Genomic DNA, 18709 nt, shown 5'->3' on the forward strand with positions numbered 1-18709 from the left:
ATTCAACAAGTATTAATTGAGCCCCAACTGTTTACCTTGCATTCAGAGGCAGTGGTGAGATGCTGTAGAAATGAAGCAAAGGTTTTTATCCTTATGCAGATGATGTAGTGGGGGAGGGGTAGACAGATGTCAGAAAAGAAAAGACAAGAATAAATAAAAGATCATTTCAGAGAGAAGCGAGAATTGTGAAGAAAGCCAAAGGTTATGGTGGGAGAGGTAATGATGGTGGCTGCTGGCCTCTTTGAAGACACAATATCTGAGCTGGGACCTGAATGATCAGAAGCCACATGTCTGGGGAGTTCCTGTCGTGGCTCAGCAGAAACGAATCGACTAGGAACCATGAGGATGCAGGTTCAATCCCTGGCTTGCTCAGTGGGTTAAGGATCCGGCATTGCTGTGAGCTGTGGTGTAGGTCGCAGGTGTGGCTCAGATCTCTCATTGCTGTGGCTGTGGTGTAGGCCGGCAGCCATAGCTCTGATTGGACCCCTAGCCTGGGACCTCCATATGCTGTGGGTGCGGCCCTAAAAAGACCAAAAAAAAAAAAAAAAAAAGAAGAAGAAGCTAGGTGTCTGAAGGGCTGGGAAAAGGATATTGACAGCTGTGGGGACAGCAAGTTCAAAGGCCCTGATGCAGAGCAGGGTTTGTTCTGTTCTAGAAACTCAGGCACGTCCTCAAAGAGTTGGAAAGCACACAGTTGGCTCTGGGAAGTGTGCTTCATGCCTTCCACTATCCAATCACTCTTCAGGCAACCTGGGCTGAAAGAGGGGAGCCCCTTCTGTGGTTGTGTGGGACTCCGGGTTGGGGACGGAAAGCAGACCGGCCTTGGTTGAACCATCCTGGCCTTCCAATGAGATGAGAATGAAAGCAACACCCACTCTGGAGGGTGTGCCCCTCAGCACATCTTGGGGGAGATCCTGATGCCCGTGACCAGGTGCATGTCGCAGATGCAGAAATTGAGGCTGAGTCAGGAGAAATTACTCGCTCAGGATAACACGCTCTTCAAATGTCATCAGCCTGTTCACCGAGCCTGGCACCCAAGAGCCTTGCCCTCATCTTGCCAAGCTCCCAGCAATAAATAAGCCTGTCCTCCTTCCCCATTCTTCATCTGGGACTGGGCTGACAGACCCTTTACTTAGAAGCAGGAAACAGAAGCTCAGCACTTAGGGCCAAGACCTCCCCAGAATTGCAGAACAGAGAATCATATCTTGGGCTCTGACACTATTAAAAAAGTCCACCCTCATCTACTCAGCAGCGTGATGCTCCACAGGCTCTGTTCTCTCTCTGTCTCGGGTCTGTGCACTGGCGAGGTCCCATTCCCATTGCTACTAAGAGGTTTATTCCACCGTCTATGACCTTTTGTCCACAATTCCAAAATCCAAAAAAACTCCAGAGACCCACAGTTTTCCCACAAAGTTGGGCACCATTTGGTTCATTTGGTTACAAAACTTGACTTAACCAGGAGTGATTTTTGGTCCTGGCTTATCCCACTTGCTGTGAACGGCCACACCATTCCATGAGGAAATAACGTGTTTGTTTGTTAGTTTTTAACCGGGCAGTCTCAGACACCGCTGAGAAAAGTCATATATCTTATATGCACTGGGAAAACTCTCTAAACCCCGAAATATGCTGAATTCTGAAAACGGACCTGAATTTAACCCTGGCTTTGGCCCTTTTTCCAGCTAAGGAAACTGAGGCACTCCCTCCCCAAAGCCAAAACATTTCTGAGTTGAGGCAGCCCCAGGCACATTTGTATTCTAAAAACGGGAAGGGTCGTCTCCTTTCAACACACGTTACGAGGAACTGCCGAGCCTCAGAAGCTGGTAGTTCCCCCCCCCCGCCGCCCGAGATGGGGCGCCCCGGGGCGGGGTGGGGGGCGCTGTGCGCTGTGCGCTGGGCAAGGAGAATCCTTGGCGGGCGGGGCGAGGGGCTTCCGGGGCGGCAGCCACCTGGCCCAGCCCGCTCCGGCCCCGCCCGCTTCTGCTCCGCGCGGTGATTCACTCCCTCCTTCGCCCCGGGGCCCCCTTCCCGGCCAGACGGCGGGGAAGACGGTTGGGTGTGCAGCGTCCTCGAACCCGCAAGCAAGCGAGCAGCTCCTCGGCGCCCTTCGGGACTCAGGTCCACGCCATGGCGGATTCCGAGCGCCTCTCGGCCCCGGGCTGCTGGGCCGCCTGCACCAACTTCTCGCGCACCCGAAAGGGATTTGTCCTGTTGGCTGAGATTGTAAGTGTCCTGGGACTGGCTGGTGGGCAAAGGCGGGTGGAGTGGCTGGATCACGCGGACTGGGGCAGCCCCGGGGGAGGCAGGCTCGCGGCCGCGGGTGATCGGCAGTGGGGCGCGGGGTGGGTGGGTCGGTGACGGAGGCCCGAAACCAGGGGCACATGCAGGGCGAGTCAGTGAGGTTTGGAGAAGGTGGTCGGCAGCTGCTGGCCCATGGAGTCAGGCACGAGGCCCACAGGGCATACGGGCGACCCCGCGGAAGGAGACCCCGTAGATTCATTAGTGGACTCATAGAAGGGGTTCCCGGGGCTGGGTGGTGGGGGATCCTCCCGTGGCAGGGCGTGGCGCGGCCTGGGCAGTGGCGGGCGGGCTGGCAGAGCGCCCAGGGGCGGGACCTGTTGGGGTGGGGCCCCCGCGCGCGCTTGTCCCGCGGGGCAGGGCCACCCGTCCTACCCCAGTTCTTCCTCGCTCCTCTGTGACGGGGCGGGAGGTCCTTAGCTATTGGGGCCGCTCGGGAGCCTCGGTTTCCCACCCCCGGCAAAGGGGGTGCCTCCTTTGAGTCGCTCGTAAAAGAGGTGCGGCGCCTTTAACAGAGCCCTGCCCCTCCGGTGTCACTCGCACCGATTCCCAAAGGGGTTGCCCGGGGAACCGCACGTCCCGCCCCGTCAAAGCCCTGAAGCTGGCGCCAGCAGCGCTCACAAAAACCACCTGAAGGCACCACTCCCCTTGGGCTATCCTAGAAGGGAAAAGAGGGGAAACTGAGGCACCCAACCCTACCCCTCCCTAGCTAGGTGACCCTGGATAAGTTACCTCGTGTCTCTCTGTTCCTCTCTTTTCTCATCTATGACATAAAGGTATTAATAATAGTACCTGGCTCATTAGGTTGTTGCGATGATTGAGGGAATTAATACCTGTACAGCTCTTAGAACAATATCCCAAACACAGTATGCACACATTAAGTGTTTAGCTATTGGTCATCTTCCCAGTCCTGGTGGGCATCTGAGTTTGAGACCCTCCCCACCCCCAATTTAAACCCACGCCCTCAGCCCTTGGAGTCGATCGATCGAAGCCCCCTTTCGCCTATCTTTCCAGGTAGTGTGCCTGGTGATTCTGATCTGCTTCAGTGCCGCGACGTCAGGATTCTCTTTCCTGTCGGTGATAGAGATGATCTTTGCTGCTGTCTTCTTTGTCATCTACATGTGTGACCTGCACACCAAGATACAAATCATCAACTGGCCTTGGAGTGTGAGAAAGGGGCCACAATGACCAGGCTAGGGAGGGGCTTGGGGAGGGGGGGGATTTTGAATGCTGACTTTCCTCTTCTCCCTGCCCTTCACAGGATTTCTTCCGAACCCTCATAGCAGCCATCCTCTACCTGATCACCTCCATCCTTGTGCTCGTGGAGGGAGGACACAGCTCCAAAATTGCCGCAGGGGTAAAGGCTGTGGCTCTGAAGCACTGGGAGAGGGGTTTGAGGCTCCCGGGGCCATTTGTGTCTCTGCTTCTGTCAGAAAGTGTGTGACCCACAGGAGGTCACACCTGTCCTCAGGGCCTCCTGCAGAAAAGGCTGACTCAGGTCCTGGTTTTCCTCCCCCAAGTGTCATTGGCAATAAAGGGCCACAATTTGTCCAACACAGGGACTTGTGTGGGAAGCACAATGAGACGGCCCCTTTGTCAATACACTAGACTACCATCTGCTAGAGCTTTGTCTCCGTGTACAGTATGAATGGGGCCGCCTATATATGGGGCCACTCTGTGGCTGCACTGTGTTGAGAGGTACTAGGAAGGGGGAGGGTGGGGGTAGAGACTCATCTCTGGCCTTTCCCTGGGGCTCTCTGACTTCTCAACCTGGGGCTTTAGTCATCATCCCTGCGTGGGGTAGTCATTGAAGGTGGTAGGTACAAGGAAGTAAAAGAATGAGGAGTGTGACCTGCCCTAATCCAACCCACCTCCTTCTCATCACCCTCTCCAGGTACTGGGCCTACTGGCTGCATGCTTGTTTGGCTACGATGCCTACATTACTTTCCCCTTGAGGCAGCAAAGACATACAGCAGCCCCTACTGGTAAGTGTGTGGGTGTGTTGGGGGGGGGGGGGCGGTGTGGTTAAGGGGACTGAGAAAGCAAGAGGTCTTCCAAGAGCACGAATGCGAACTCTGTCCCTTCTTGGTACTCAAGGCTTTAGTGCCAAAAAGTACCATAAGCTTCAGTATACTTATCGGTAAAATGGGCGTCTTAAAATCTGTAACAGGAACCTGCCAATGCTGTTTCTCTCTTCTCCTCATTTGTAGACCCTGCAGATGGCCCCGTGTAGGTGAACTCCCTTCGCGTGTCTCAGCAACCTGCAAATAACACCTCCATCGCAATAACTCCTTCCCGCCCCTACTGAAAGTGCCTTTACCGGGAGACCATGCCTTCCAGCCTGCCAATCAACCCTCCTGGGCGTGGCCACCCTTATGGGTCCGCCTAGGTCCACCTTCCTTCTGCAGTATCCAGAGACGCTAGTTCTGCCTGGACAATGCCCCCACCTAAAGCCACAGATTTCAGACTCCAGGCCCCAGGTTGTGACCCTCTCCAAATAACCTTTTCTGTGTGTGTTGGGTGGGAGGGGTTCCATGGAGGAATAAATACATAATAACCAGATTGTTAGAACATATGAGAATGAATAAATTAAGCCTTTGATCAAACGTAGATAAATCTCAAGCATCATCAGGAAGGGGGGAAAATTAGGCTGGAGCAAGGAAGTAAAGAAGCCAGGTCTGTTTTACAACAAATATTAAATTACTTCAGTAATACAAACAGGAGGGAGGAAGGAAGGGGATTTATGACTGAAGTTGGGGGGGGGTCGTCATCGACACTGACTTGAGAATGGAGACCCCCCTGGACTGTCTCTCCTTCAAGCTACGATGCAGTTCTTGTCCCTGGCCTGGCGAGACATCCCTGGGCGCGAGGTCCCGGGGAGCTGTGGAGATGGGGAGTTGGGGGTCTCAGCTGCAGTGTCCCGAGCAGGCACAGACCGGCACAGGTGTGGGGGCAGCGGGATGCGTTCCCCCAGGAAGAAGCCGTCGTCCTCTGAGGACTCGGAACTGGGGCTGGTGGACGAGCTGGAGCAAGAGCCTGAGTCTGACCCTGATCCTGAGTCACATTGATGGTGGCGACGTCTGCTCGAGTGGCGGCGGTGATGGTGATGGTGGTGGTGGTGATGATGATGGTGGTGGTGGCGGCGGTGGCGGCGGCGGGTGGGGGCCCTGGGCGGGGGACTGCGCGGCCTGCGGCGCTGGGCTGGGGGCGCACTCAGGGTCCGCCGTGGGCCTCCGTCAGACACCAGAGGGTCGCGGAAGCTGACGCGCGGGGCGCTCTGGCGACCGAAGGCTCCATCTTCCGGATGCGGGTCTGGCTGGCCGGGAGGCCCTGAGGGTGGTTCGGGGGCACTGCGGAGCCCCAGTTCGGGCATGGAGTGGCGGTGGGGGGCCCCTCTCAGAAAGCGGGCGGGCTCCTCCGGGCCTGCAGCTGGAAAAGAGAGAGATGGAGGGACTCCCTGTATCTCCCCCCCTACCCCCGACGCCCAGGGGAAGCCTTTGGAAGGGCCTTCTCTCTCCTTTCCCCCATCAGGACTGGGAAAGCGGGGGCCGGCGTCGGAGCAGGGCAGCGGGGAGAGTCCGGGAATTCTGAGGCCCGGGGCAGGCTCTGGGTGGGGAGGAGGAGGTGGTTGAAAGCGGGAGGAGCAGGGCTGGATGGGTGAATGGGGTGTGGCAGGGGTGGGGGCGTGACGTCTGGTGGAAGGGGCGTGGCCAAGGCTGGCGCCGACGTGGTTTGGGATGGAATGGGGGCGGAGGGCGAGGGGGTCAAAGATTTGGAGGAAAGGAGGTGGAACTTGGGCTCAAGCTGGGACAAGTGGAGGTAGGGGAAGGGCCCTGTACAGAAATGGGGCGGAACCAGGGTTCGCGTAGGGGTGTCGTCTGGGACGGAGACCAAGCCTGGAATGGTTTGGGGGCGGAGTCAGGGCTGAGGTGGGGGCGGGGCCAGGGATGCTGCAGGTGAAGGACCCGAAGGAGTCAAGGGGAGGGGACAGGGTTGAGTCGGGGGCACTGGAATGGCTGGGCATGGTTCGAGGATTAGCTCACCAGACGCTGGCTCAGTGCTGGTGCCTTTGGTGGTGGTCTCAGAGGCCCCCTCCACAGCAGAGAAGGAGGCTGTGGAGGCCGCGAGAGGTGTGGAGACGGTGCCTGCGCTCCAGCTGCGGCGGCCGGGCCCGGGAGCTGTGGGCTCAGACCCCAGGCTGCAGGCTCGAGAGCAGAAGATGAGACCACGACGCGGCAGGAATGGGCGGCCCAGGAGGGCTCGCCCACAGCGACTACAGCAGAAGCAGCGGTCTGAGGCATGCCAGTGCTGGCCCTCATAAGCCATCTGGCCCTGGTCTAGGCCTGCCGGGATGGACACGAGGAAGAAAACTGAGGCAGAGCCCCCAGGCACAGTCCCAACTCCTCCTGAATGGGGGCCCTTCTTGGGAAGAGGCAGGAAATCGGAGGCAGGGTACCCAGAGATGCCCTCTCTCCCCGCCTCTCCAGAATGGGTCCCTTCTCTGGAGAAAGCAGAAAACTCAAGGTTTTGTTCTCACCCCAGGGTTCCTCATCCTCCTTCCCTCCTGGAAACTGGCTGATAAACGTCTCTCTTGCCTCCCTTTCTTCCCCCACCCGGGGCGGGGGGTGGGGGGAGGCTTCCAGTGTGGGGGTGGGGCCCTGGACTCTAAGATGTGGGTCAGGCTTTGACATATAAGAGGTGGAAGGAGAGTGGAAGGTGGGCCTGAAGAACAGGCCCGGGTGGCAGTGGCAGGGCATAGTAGGAAGGGCATGGCATTGATGGGAAGGGAATGGGTTTTAGAGGGTAGGGCCTGGGTTAGAAGGTAGGGTTTACCTAGGCTGATGGAGGAGGGTCTTAGAGAATAAGGCATAGCTTGGAGTAGGGGCTAGGCTGAGAGGGTAGGAGGGTAGCTTTGGGGGGCTAGGAATTAGAGGGCACTCTGGAGGTGGGCCTAGATGTCTAGTGGTGCCTAGTGTTGGGTAGGTGGCATTTAGAAGTTATGGCATGGGAGTTCCCGTCGTGGCGCAGTGGTTAACGAATCCGACTAGGAACCATGAGGTTGCGGGTTCGGTCCCTGGCCTTGCTCAGTGGGTTAACGATCCGGCGTTGCCGTGAGCTGTGGTGTAGGTTGCAGACGCGGCTCGGATCCCGCGTTGCTGTGGCTCTGGCGTCGGCCGGTGGCTACAGCTCCGATTCAACCCCTAGCCTGGGAACCTCCATATGCCGCGGGAGCGGCCCAAGAAATAGCAACAACAACAACAATAATGCCGAGGGAGCGGCCCAAGAAATAGCAACAACAATAATAACAACAACAAAAAGACAAAAAAAAAAAAAAAAAAAAAGAAGTTATGGCATGAAGGGGGACATTGGTAATGGGGTCGCAGTGAAGGGTATAGGGCTGTGGTTCTGGGGCTAGACTTAAAATATGGGGTCTAACGAGAGATGGGGCCTGGAAGATAGGAGGAATCCTGGGGGTGGGGCTGTGATCCAGCTGTCTATCCATCCCCCCTCCAGACCCATGTTCACCCACCAATGTGCTCCCCACAGCCATCACAATACTCCGCGTGGCGGGCCTCGTAGCAGGCGCAGCAGTGGGGGCGGCTCTGACGCATGACATAGCGCTGGCCTCCTAGCGACGCTTCACACTCGAAGCAGCAGAAGTGACCCATGTGCCAATGCCGGCCCTCAGCCTCCGTGCACTCAGGAGAGAAGATGATCTGGGGGACAGAGGCCATCAGTGGCCATCAGAAGGGCCCACCCCTGGCCTTGCCCCCCACTCCATTCGCACCCCCGGGAGAGGAGGGAGAGGCACGAACCTCATCACAGGCTTGGCAGCGGGGGCGCAGGCGTTCGGCATGGTGGCGACCACAGTAGACCTTGCCGGCGTGGTAGAAGTAGATGAGGTCCACCAGCAGCTCCCGGCACGTGGAGCACACGAAGCACTGGGGGTGCCAGCAGGCACCCAGGCCGGCACGGCTGGCAAACACAGCGATGTCCCCGCCTCCAATCTGCTTCCCGCACTGCCAAATGACAGATGGACGCCGTCACCATTACCAAGATGATCAGATGGATGGGGGTCAGCCATAGCGTGTCACACTGAGGCCTTTCCCCATGGCCTCTGTGACCAACCCCATTCTGGGGGTGACGTTGAGACAAGGCCCTGCCTACATGACCAGGGGTGGGGTTGGGAGAAAGTCCCTAGAAAGTCACCCTGTTCCTGGAAACCACAGAGACAGGCCCTATTCCTCCTGAATGGCCTTAAAGGAAAGTCTTGCCTTTAAGGCGTTGGGGACATAGAGACAGGCCAGGCCCAGTTGGGGGAGTTTAATAAGAGACCTCACATAACAGTAAGATCTAAAGTCTGGCTCCGCCCACAGGGTTTGGGGCTTACAGACAAATCCCAACCATGACCCAGCTCTCGAGACAGGCCCTGTCACTGTGCCTTGGCTTTTTTTTTTTTTTTTTAAAGGCCACACCTATGGCATATGGAAGTTCCCAGGCTAGGGGTTGAATCGGAGCTGCAGCTGCCGGCATAGGCCACAGCCACAGCAACGCCAGATCCCTACCCCAATGATCAAGGCCAAGGATCAACCCCCAATCTGCAACTTCACGGTTCCTATTCGGATTCGTTTCCACTGTGCCACAACGGGAACTCCTGTGGGCTGGTTCTTAAAGACAAGTCTGGATCAAAAGAGGACCAGATAGCCCACACACCATATGCACGGCCTGAAAGGGAGGAAACTAATAGATAAGATCTACTAGGGCCTCTATTTTTTTTTTCTTTTTTTTTGCCTTTTGGGGCTGCACCGTGGCATATGGAGGTTCCCAGGCTAGGGAGCCAATCAGAGCTACAGCTGCCAGCCTGCACCACAGCCACAGCAATGTGGGGTGGGATCTGAGCTGTGCAGCATCTGTGACCTACACCACAGCTCACGGCAATGCCAGATTCTAAACCCACTGAGCAAGACCAGGGATTGAACCTAAAACCTCATGGTTACTAGCGGATTCGTTTACACTGTGCCACAACGGGAATTCCTACTAGGGCCTCTTTACAGGTAGACCAAACCTAACAGTGGGATCTAAGGGCACCCCCCCCGCCACCCCTGTCCACCAGGGGGGCCCTAGAGACAGACCTCGCTGGCCAGGGAGGCCTTAGAGAAGGTCCCACCTAATAATAAAACACAAGGGAAAGACACTAGACAGACCACCAGGGCTCAAGCGACAGGCCTCACCTTCCAGGGGCTGTAGAGACGGACCCTGCCCCCCAGGGCTTAGAGCAAAGGCACTGCCCCCTTCCCTGAGGCCCTCCATGGCTCACCTCCTCGCAGATGGCCCCAGTGATGGTCACGGGGAAGATGCGAACAGTACCACGTCCCAGATTCTCCCGCTTCCGCTGCTGGCTGAAGGCTCGGAGCTCTTTCTTCTCCTCCTCTTCCAAGGCTGTGCAGTACTGTACCTGGGGTAGTGCGGTCTTCCAGGCTCCTCCCTGATGCCTGCCCCCACCTCCCCCACCCCCAGGACCCTCTTCCCAATTTCATCCACGCTCAAATAAGTTTCCTTGTAATTTTTTTTTTCTTTTTGGCCATTTCTAGGGCTGCTCCCGCAGCATATGAAGGTTCCCAGGCTAGGGGTCTAATCGGAGCTGTAGCCACCGGCCGACACCAGAGCCACAGCAACGCAGGATCCAAGCCTCGTCTGCGACCTACAACACAGCTCACGGCAACGCCGGATCTTTAACCCACTAAGTGAGGCCAGGGATCGAACCCGCAACCTCATGGTTCCCAGTCAGATTCGTTTTTGCTAAGCCATGACGGTAACTCCCAATAAGTTTCCTTGTAAGCCCTTCCCTTATTCAAGATGGTGCTTCCTGTCTGAAATACTCCCCCCACCCTTTAACCTATCTCCCAAGACCCAGCTGCGGTTTTGCCAAGGAATATCCCCTGATTGGCTGTCCACACTGGTCGCCTCAGATCAGCTCACCTTTCCTCCTCTGCCCCTTACCTTTTTTTTTTTTTCCTTTTTAGGGCCACCCCCAAGGCATATGGAGATCCCCAGGCTAGGGGTAGAATCGTAGCTACAGCTGCTAGCCTACACCACAGCCACAGCAACGCGCCAGATCCAAGCCACGTCTGCAACCTACACCACAGCTCATGGCGACGCCGGATCCTTAACCCCCTGAGCAAGGCCAGGGATTGAACCTGCAACCTCATGGTTCCTAGTTAGATTCATTTCCACTGAGCCACAACAGGAACTCCTGCCCCTGCTCCTTTCGTTCCAGCTGCCCAGCATCTATCCAGGCTGCGCCCCTCTACTGGGTCTGCCCTTCCCAGCTCCTCTCTCCTCACCTCACTGTCGTGTGGGGGCAGCTGGTGCAACAGCTGCTTGATCCTGTATTTCTCCCCAGGACTGTTGACATAGGGGACCTTGTCCTCTGGGAGGCAGCTGAAAAATTGGTACACCTGGGAGGACATGGAAATGGAAGAAAACAATTGAGACTAGGGGTGAGACAAGATGCAGAGGGATTGGGGGGTCCCTACTTCTCTGAGAAAATGAAAGTCATCAGGAGGGAATTTAAAATGACCCCAGGCCATTTCTGCCACCTCCCCCCGCCAAATGCTGAGGGTTCCCTCATGCCGTGACCCCACGTTTCCCTCTGGCGACTTTTCTTTCTTTTTTTGTCTTTTTAGGGCCGCAACCACAGCATATGGAGGTTCCCAGGCTAGGGGTCTAATCGGAGCTGTAGACTCTGGCCTATGCCAGAGCCACAGCAACACCAGACCCGAGCCGAGTTTGTGACCTACACCACAGCTCACAGCAACACCGGATCCTTAACTCACTGAGCAAGGCCAGGGATCAAACCTACAACCTCATGGTTCCTAGTCGGATTCGTTTCCACTGTACCACGATGGGAGCTCCATATATCTTTTCGGATGGTTTTGAAAACCTAGGCAGAACACTTTTTGACATAAATTGTAGAAATACCTTTTTTTTTCGCTTTTTAGGGTTGCACCCACAGCATATGGAGGTTCCCAGGCTAGGGGTCTAATCGAAGCTATTGCTTCGGCCTACCCCACAGCCACAGCAACGCGGGATCCGAGCCGTGTCTGCAACCTATACCACAGCTCATGGCAACGCCGGATCCTTAACCCACTGAGTGAGGCCAGGAATCGAACCTGAAAACTCATGGTCCCTAGTTGGATTTGTTTCTGCCGCGCCATGATGGGAACTCCGGCTCCTCTTTTCTATTCCCCTTTCCGGCAAAATTTCTCAAAAGAGTCGTGTGCCCTTGCTGTCTCCACTTGGTCTCCAGACCCCATTCCAGTCAGGCCTCCCTGCTCTTTCATCCCTGCCCCGCCCCAAGCTGTTCCTGTCACAGGCAGCAGTGACATCCACATGGCTAAACTCATTGTTCAGGTCTCAGTCTTCATCTAACTTTTTTTTTTTTTTTTTGTCTTTTTGCCATTTTCTAGGGCTGCTTCCTGTGGCACATGGAGGTTCCAGGCCAGGGGTCGAATCGGAGCTGCAGCGGCTGGCCTACCCCAGAGCCATAGCAACGCGGGATCTGAGCCACGTCTGCAACCCACACCACAGCTCATGGCAATGCTGGATCCCCAACCCACTAAGCAAGGCCAGGGATCGAACCCTCAACCTCATCGTTCTTAGTCAGATTTGTTAACCACTGAGCCACGACCAGAACTCCAGTCTTCATCCAACTTGACTTGCTAGTAGCACTGGACGCAGTTCATCCCCTCACTCTTCCTGGAAACACTGTTCCTTGAGCTTCCAGACCACCACATGCTCCTGGCTTCATTTCCTTCTACCTCATTGACTGCCTCTTCTCTGCCCCTCTTTTGGTTCCTCCTCAACCAGCCGACCCCTAAAGGTGGGAGGGTCCCCAGGCTCAGTCCCTGGTCCTCTTGCCACTGTCTACCTTCATTCCCTTGGGAATCGCATCCAGCTTCATGGCTATAAATACCTTCTCGTGGCTAATGTCTCTCCAGCACATACCTCCAGCCCTGTGACCTCCTACTTGAGTTCCAGACAATGTGACCACTCAGATGTCCAACCCACATCTCAAACTCTAGATAGCCCAAACCAGATTTATGCACTTAACCTTCAAACTTGCTCCTGCTTTGGCCTGCTGGCATCAGTCAATCCCCGAAGTTATCTTTGACCCCCCCACACCCTTCTCACACACCCACAAGCAAATCCTCTCAGCTCTACTTTCAGTACAACCAGGTGTTCCCATTGTGACTCAGTGGTAATGAATCCAGCTAGTATCCATGAGGATGCAGGTTCGATCCCTGGCCTTGCTTGGGGGGTTAAGGATCCGACATTGCCATGAGCTGTGGTGTAGGTCGCAGACACGGCTCGGATCCTGTGTTTCTGTGGCTGTGGTGTAGGCCGGCAGCTACAGCTCCAATTCGACCCCTAGCCTAAGAGTTTCTATATACTGTGGGTGTATCCACGAGGACCTGGGTTTGATCCCTGGCCTCTCTCAGTGCCTTAAAGATCCAGCATTGCTGTGAGCTGTGGTGTAGAGCTCAGATGCAGCTTGGATCCTGTGTTGCTGTGGCTGTGGCTGTGGCCAGCAGCTGCAGCTCTGATTCAACCCCTAGCCTGGAAATTTCCATATGCCAGAGGTGCGGCCCTAAAACAAACAAACAAACAAAAAAAAAACCAGACAAAACAGAATCTGATCACAGCTCGCTGCTTCCACTGCCAGTACCCGCATCAATCATCTGGACTACTGCAGTAGCCTCTCTCTCACTGGTCCCCTGCTGTCACTCACTCCGATAGTCCATTTTATACTCAGCAGACAGAGGGATCCTGTGAAATCCTAAGACAAATTACATACCTTCTCTGCTCACAAGCCATTTGTGCCTCCTCCCTCATCCAGAATATTTGTGCCTCCTCCCTCATCCAGAATAGAAGTCAAATTTCTCCCCAAGGCCCCTGTCATCTCTCTGACCTCACGTCCAACCACTCCCCACATTGCTCACTGTGTTCCAGATACACTGGTCTCCTCACTGTTTCTCACACATGCCAAGCACACTCCTGCCTCATGGCCTTTGCATTAGCTCTCCCCCTAGCCTGGATGGTTCTAAGCTTGGATATCTGTGTGGCTCACATCCTCACCTTCAGGAAGCTCAAATATCAGAGGCTGAGCTGGGCACCCTATTCACAATTTTTTTCCCCATTTTTGGCAGCCCCAGGGCATATGGAGCTCCCGGGCCAGGGATTAGATCTGAACTGCAGCCTTGACCTAAGCCACAGCTGCGGCAACGCTGGATCCTTAACCCACTGTGCCAGGCTGGGAATTAAAACCCAAATCCCACAGCTCCCAAGAAGCTGCCAATCCTGTTGTACCTCAGTGAGAGCTCCCCTATTTACAGTTCTAACCTCTCTCTTTCCCCCACTTCTCTGCTCTTTTTATTCCATAGCCCTTACACCATCTGACCTATTTTTACAGGTTTGCTTATTGGCTCTTGCTCCCTTGGGGAATATAACGTCCATGTGCGCAGACATATTTTTGTGTGTTTTGTTCACTGCTGTGTTCTCACTGTCTGGGTGTCTGACGCACCTGAGGTAAGGGGAGGAGTGGAGTGAACAGGCCCCAAGAAACTGGCTCAGTGATGGATAAGGGTTCCTTGCGAGTTGTGGGGAGCTGGGCAACCCCTCCTAGATCACAGAGGGATCAGAGGGTCTTTGAAGTCTAACCACACACCCTAGCATTTCCCTGGAAATGACTTCCCACCTGAGTGGTGTGTGTGTGTGTGTGTGTGTGTGCGTGCGCGCATGTGCACCCACTAGTGAGCAAGAGTGGCTAGTGGGGTCTGGTCACCTGCTCAGGCTTGAGACCAGGCGGCACCCAGGCGTACTCCTCTGAGGCACAGCCGGAGTCGTCGTCAGAGATGGAGTGGCGCTGGAAGTCTGAGATTAGCCGGCACATGATGCGTTCCAGGTCCACAGGCACTGCGTGCACGGCGTGCTCCTCTCGCGGGCATTTGCAGTGCTGGCAGATCTTTCTGAGCGGTCCACGAAGGGGGTCAATTACTAAGGGATAGCCCACTTGGACCCCCTTGGCATTCCAAGCAGTCCAACTGAGGAGCAGGGACAGGGCCCGAGAGATGGTGCTGAGCGGAGGTGAGGCTGTGAGCCAGACCGCAGTTTGGGAGTGGGCGGGGGCTGTGAGGGGCGGAGCGGAAATCTGGGGGCGTGGCTGTGGGCTGGAGGGTGGGGCTTTGGGCCTAGGACGTGAAGACCACGGCGGCGTGGGGTGGGGACCTCAAGGCCATCTGTGACTTAGGTCAGACTCTCCGGGCAGCCGGCCTGAGGAGGGGCAGGGCTCTGAGTCTGAGAATAGAGTTATAAGTCCAAGGGCTTCCCCTCAGGATTTTGGACACTGTGGGGCTAACTTTCCCTAGGGGCGGACTCCGGCTAGCACAGAGGCTCCGAACCTGTGGGCGGCTGGGGCTCTGAGCCTGTGGGTACGGCTCTGCCTGTGCTATTTTACAAAACTTTTTTTTTTTTTGTCTTTTTACCTTTTCTGGGGCCACTCCGAGGCATATGGAGGTTCCCAGGCTAGGGGTCGAATCGGAGCTGTAGCCGCCGGCCTATACCAGAGCCACAGCAACGCCAGATCCTTAACCCACTGAGCAAGGCCAGGGATCGAACCCGCAACCTCATGGTTCCTAGTCGGATTCGTTAACCACTGAGCCACGACGGGAACTCCCACGAAACGTTTTGAGTACAGGGTTCCACGAAGAGGATAGGACCCTGCATCTAGGGGAGGAGTTCTGAGCCCAAGAAAGGGGGTGGGGGTCAGTAGGCGGTGCTCAGAGCCCGGGACAGACAAGCTCCCTAGAGATGGGACTCGGAAGCCAGGGGAGAACACTTCTGAGGGCGGGACGGTAGAGGGGGCGGAGCTCTCCTGGGAACTGGACAATTGGGAAGGAGTCAGGGGAGGGGCTCTGAATCCGAGCTTTCTTGCCAGACCCGGCTCAAGCCTGGGGGCGTGGCTTGACTTACTCTGGAGGTTCCCCTGAGGGTAGGACCCTGACGAAGGCAAGGCCCTGGGAGAGTCACCTACCTCCAACCGTGCAGCAGGAAGCCGGGACACTGCTCCCTGCAGGAGTTGCAGGGCTGGCCGCGGTCCGGGTCCTCGGCCTCTGGAGGCTGTAGTGGGCGGAGGCACAAGCAGGATCCGGCGAGGTGCGCGGGGGAGGGAGAGGGAAGTCAACGCCCGCCTCTCCACTCCAAGGCCAGCAGCAGCACGCCGGGGCCTGTCCCACCAGGGCAACGCCGGGCAGGCTGGGACAGCGCCCAGAGCGCGGGGGAGGGGGGACACAACCGAGGCGGAGGCGGGGGAGCTGAGGCCACCTCTCTATATGCCCCCCTTTCAGGGAATTCCCCTCCCCAGGCCAGCCTAGGACGCCCCTCACCCAGCCTGACACCTCCCCCAGAACTCAGAGTACTCTCCCCACCAGCACAGAGTACCTAATCTGGGGTGTCTCCTCCCTGGCCTCTTCTGGGCCCCTTCTCCACCTATGAAGCCAGCAGCACTCCAATTCCACAGAGTAGGAGTCTCAGACCCTGTCCTTACTTGGGATAAGTACACAAATCCTGCCCCTCCTTTCAGAAGCTCAAGACCCCCTCCCCCAAATCCCACCTTCACCCTTTCATATCTAAGGACCCGAAACGCTCCTCTAGGATCTCAGGAGGCCCCTGAGCCATTCAGAAACCCACACCCCAAAAAGTCTTCTCTCTTGGATCTGAGGGCTATTCACTCCTTCTCTGGACCACCAAAACCCAGAGCCCACCCAGACAGCCCCTCCAAAGGAAAAAAGAGAAGCCCACCTATCTAGGAAGTCAAAAGCTCCTTGCCTTAGAGTTCCCGTTGTGGCTCAGTGGTAACGAACCCGACCAGGATCCATGAGGACTCGGGTTCCATCCCTGGCCTCACTCAGTGGGTTAAGGATCTGGCGTTGCCATGAGTCGTGGTGCAGGTCGCAGAGGCGGCTCAGATCTGGCGTGGCTGTGGCTGTGGTGTAGGCCAGCAGCCGTAGCTTGGATTTGACCCCCATCCTGGGAACTTCCATATACCTCGGGTGCGGCCCTAAAAAGAAAAAGAAAGAAAGAAAGAAAAAAGCTCCCCTGCTTCATTCAAGCGGAGGCCTGGCAGCCCTCTTGCCCCCAATCCAAACTACCGGACTCTCTTGGTATTTGGGCACCCCAGGAGTGCAGGGCTCCAGGACACAGTCTTCTGGTTCTCAGAATCCCGTCCTATAATTCACTCCAGAGGGGAGGTCCCTGGAGTGCTGATAAAGGTGAGCGCAGAGGTGATAAGGCAGCAAGGGCCACCAGATTTCCTTCCTTCATCCACACGCTTCCAGGCCCTCTGGTCAGGAATCCTGGGGCTGGGGATTCCCGGATCCTCTGTGGAGCACCTCCTCGCTCTCCCTATCCCCTGCTCCGGCTCCTGAGCCTCAGTTTACCCCGACCCCATAATTTCGCTCACCGCGCGCCCAGAGCGGCGCCTCCGGGACCCACGCGCGAACATGGCGCGTCCGGGCAGGGTCAAGCCGGCCGGGCCAGGCGAATGGAATCCTTGTGGCCGTCTGGCCACCGCGCGTCGGGCAGGGGAGCTCGCTGTTCCGTAAACCTGACACCGGCGTGGGAGGAGCGCGCCCAGTAGGGTCCGCCCCTGGGCCTCGCAGTCTCTCCCGGGCCGAGGCGCCCTCTGCCTAGAGGCGAGGGGCTCGCAGCCCGGGAGCGCGGTGCGCGCAAGCTCTTCTGCCCTCCTGCCCCGGCGGGAGCTGGGTCTCTGAAGGCAAGGCCTCCAGAACCCCAAGGTGCCACATGGTGTCTCATACATTCTAGGGCCTGAGGACTTGGAAGTGGCGATCTGACTCCATGGGGTGTACGCTACGGTACTTGGGTATTTGTATTGATGTTTGGAGTGGATTTATTTTGGATGTTTATCCGGGGGATGGGTTAAAGCACCTCGTGGCTCCCTTCCCATTGGTAATGTTCTGAGAATCTCTTTCTCTTGGATGAATGTGGCAAGAATGGTCCTCAACCCCATGGCAGCCCCTGCTGACTCTCCCTCGCCCCCGTCAGAGAGCTAGGTCTTATACCACCACCATCCCCACCACGCCCCAACTCCTATCCCCTTTTATTTTATTTTTTTTTTCAATTTTTTTAAAAGGAAACGCTTTTCTTTCTTTCTTTTTCTTTTTTTTGTTTTTTGCCTTTTTTGTCCTTTCAGGGCCGCACCTTTGGCATATGGAGGTTCCCAGGCTAGGGGTCTAATCGGAGCTGTAGCCACCGGCCTATGCCACAGCCACAGCCACAGCCACGCAGGACCCAAGCCGCGTCTTCAACCTACACCACAGCTCACGGCAACGCCGGATCCTTAACCCACTGAGCGAGGTCAGGGATCGAACCCGCAACCTCATGGTTCCTAGTCGGGTTCGTTTCCGCTGCGCTAGGACGGGAACTCCTCCTATCCCCTTTTAGAGCCAGGGTTATTTGAGATTTATGGGAAGTGGGTTAAAGTTACTGGCCAGGTGCTGAGGCCCCCCTCTTCCCTGCTTGCTCCCCATCTTTACAGGCCCAGCTGTGGTGCCCCCTAAGTCCTGAAAAATAGATTTTAAAGCTTTCCTTGCCCTGCTCTTGCTTTTCGCTCGCCAGTTATTCTTTCCCTGAGCTCTTTCCTAGGGCTAGGAGTCTCTCCTTCGTGCTCTCAATGCCTCAGCCTGGGAGGAGGGGTCCTCCGTCCACAGTCAGAACTCCGGTGCCTGGCTGGAGTCTCTAATTAGGCACCGCGGTGCTGGCGGTCAGCCAGGCCTTTCAGCGTGGGGGCCAGGGACCTCACTCCCCCCCCACACACACACACATCCTCCCCCTGACGCAATCTTGGTCACGTCCCAGCTCCAGGGAGGAGCCCAGGACAGATTACAGGGAATGAACGAAAGAACTAACGAGTCACCTTGGCTTCCTGCCTCCCGACCCTGCAGCCTAGTCGGCCTCCTGGTTCTCCAGCTTGAGTGGCGGCAAGGAAATGGAGCGATGCCAGGGTATGAAGAATGCGAGGAGGGTGGCTAGGGGTAAGTCTCTCTGTGAGCCATGTGGTTCCTATTTGAATCCTTTGGGGATTCAAGGACAGGGCTCACAGGGGCTGGAAAGGGGTTAAGGCTAAGGGACCAGAATTAGAACCGAATCCTAGAAAGAGTGGGTATTCCGCGGCCCGTAGTGGGGCAGTGGGCAGGGCTACTCAGAGTGTGATTTAGAATGATCAGCGGAGGCGGCTTCACAGAGGATGGGGCTGCACAAAACACTGTTGGAGGGGCCAAAACCAGCGGGGTGACTCCAACGGTGTACAGCAGGTCGGGGGCGGAGCTTCCTCTTG

At 56.4% G+C, this 18709-nt stretch overlaps 2 protein-coding genes across 2 annotated transcripts; one reads left to right on the top strand and one right to left on the bottom strand.

The window, feature by feature from the left end:
* Positions 1959-4905, top strand: PLP2 (proteolipid protein 2). Its single transcript, NM_001244435.1, has 5 exons — positions 1959-2220; positions 3310-3462; positions 3557-3652; positions 4190-4280; positions 4506-4905. Exons 1-5 carry the CDS (start codon positions 2125-2127, stop codon positions 4526-4528), a joined length of 459 nt encoding a protein of 152 aa, NP_001231364.1. The 5' UTR covers positions 1959-2124; the 3' UTR covers positions 4529-4905.
* Positions 4858-16955, bottom strand: PRICKLE3 (prickle planar cell polarity protein 3). The gene is made up of 9 exons (XM_003135080.4): positions 16817-16955; positions 15389-15474; positions 14141-14324; positions 10641-10754; positions 9614-9751; positions 8112-8315; positions 7826-8012; positions 6339-6638; positions 4858-5724 (listed from the first exon to the last, which is right to left on the bottom strand). Exons 1-9 carry the CDS (start codon positions 16856-16858, stop codon positions 5111-5113), a joined length of 1869 nt encoding a protein of 622 aa, XP_003135128.1. The 5' UTR covers positions 16859-16955; the 3' UTR covers positions 4858-5110.

The sequence above is a fragment of the Sus scrofa genome, chromosome X, assembly GCF_000003025.6.
Source record: "Sus scrofa isolate TJ Tabasco breed Duroc chromosome X, Sscrofa11.1, whole genome shotgun sequence".
Taxonomy (NCBI): domain Eukaryota; kingdom Metazoa; phylum Chordata; class Mammalia; order Artiodactyla; family Suidae; genus Sus; species Sus scrofa.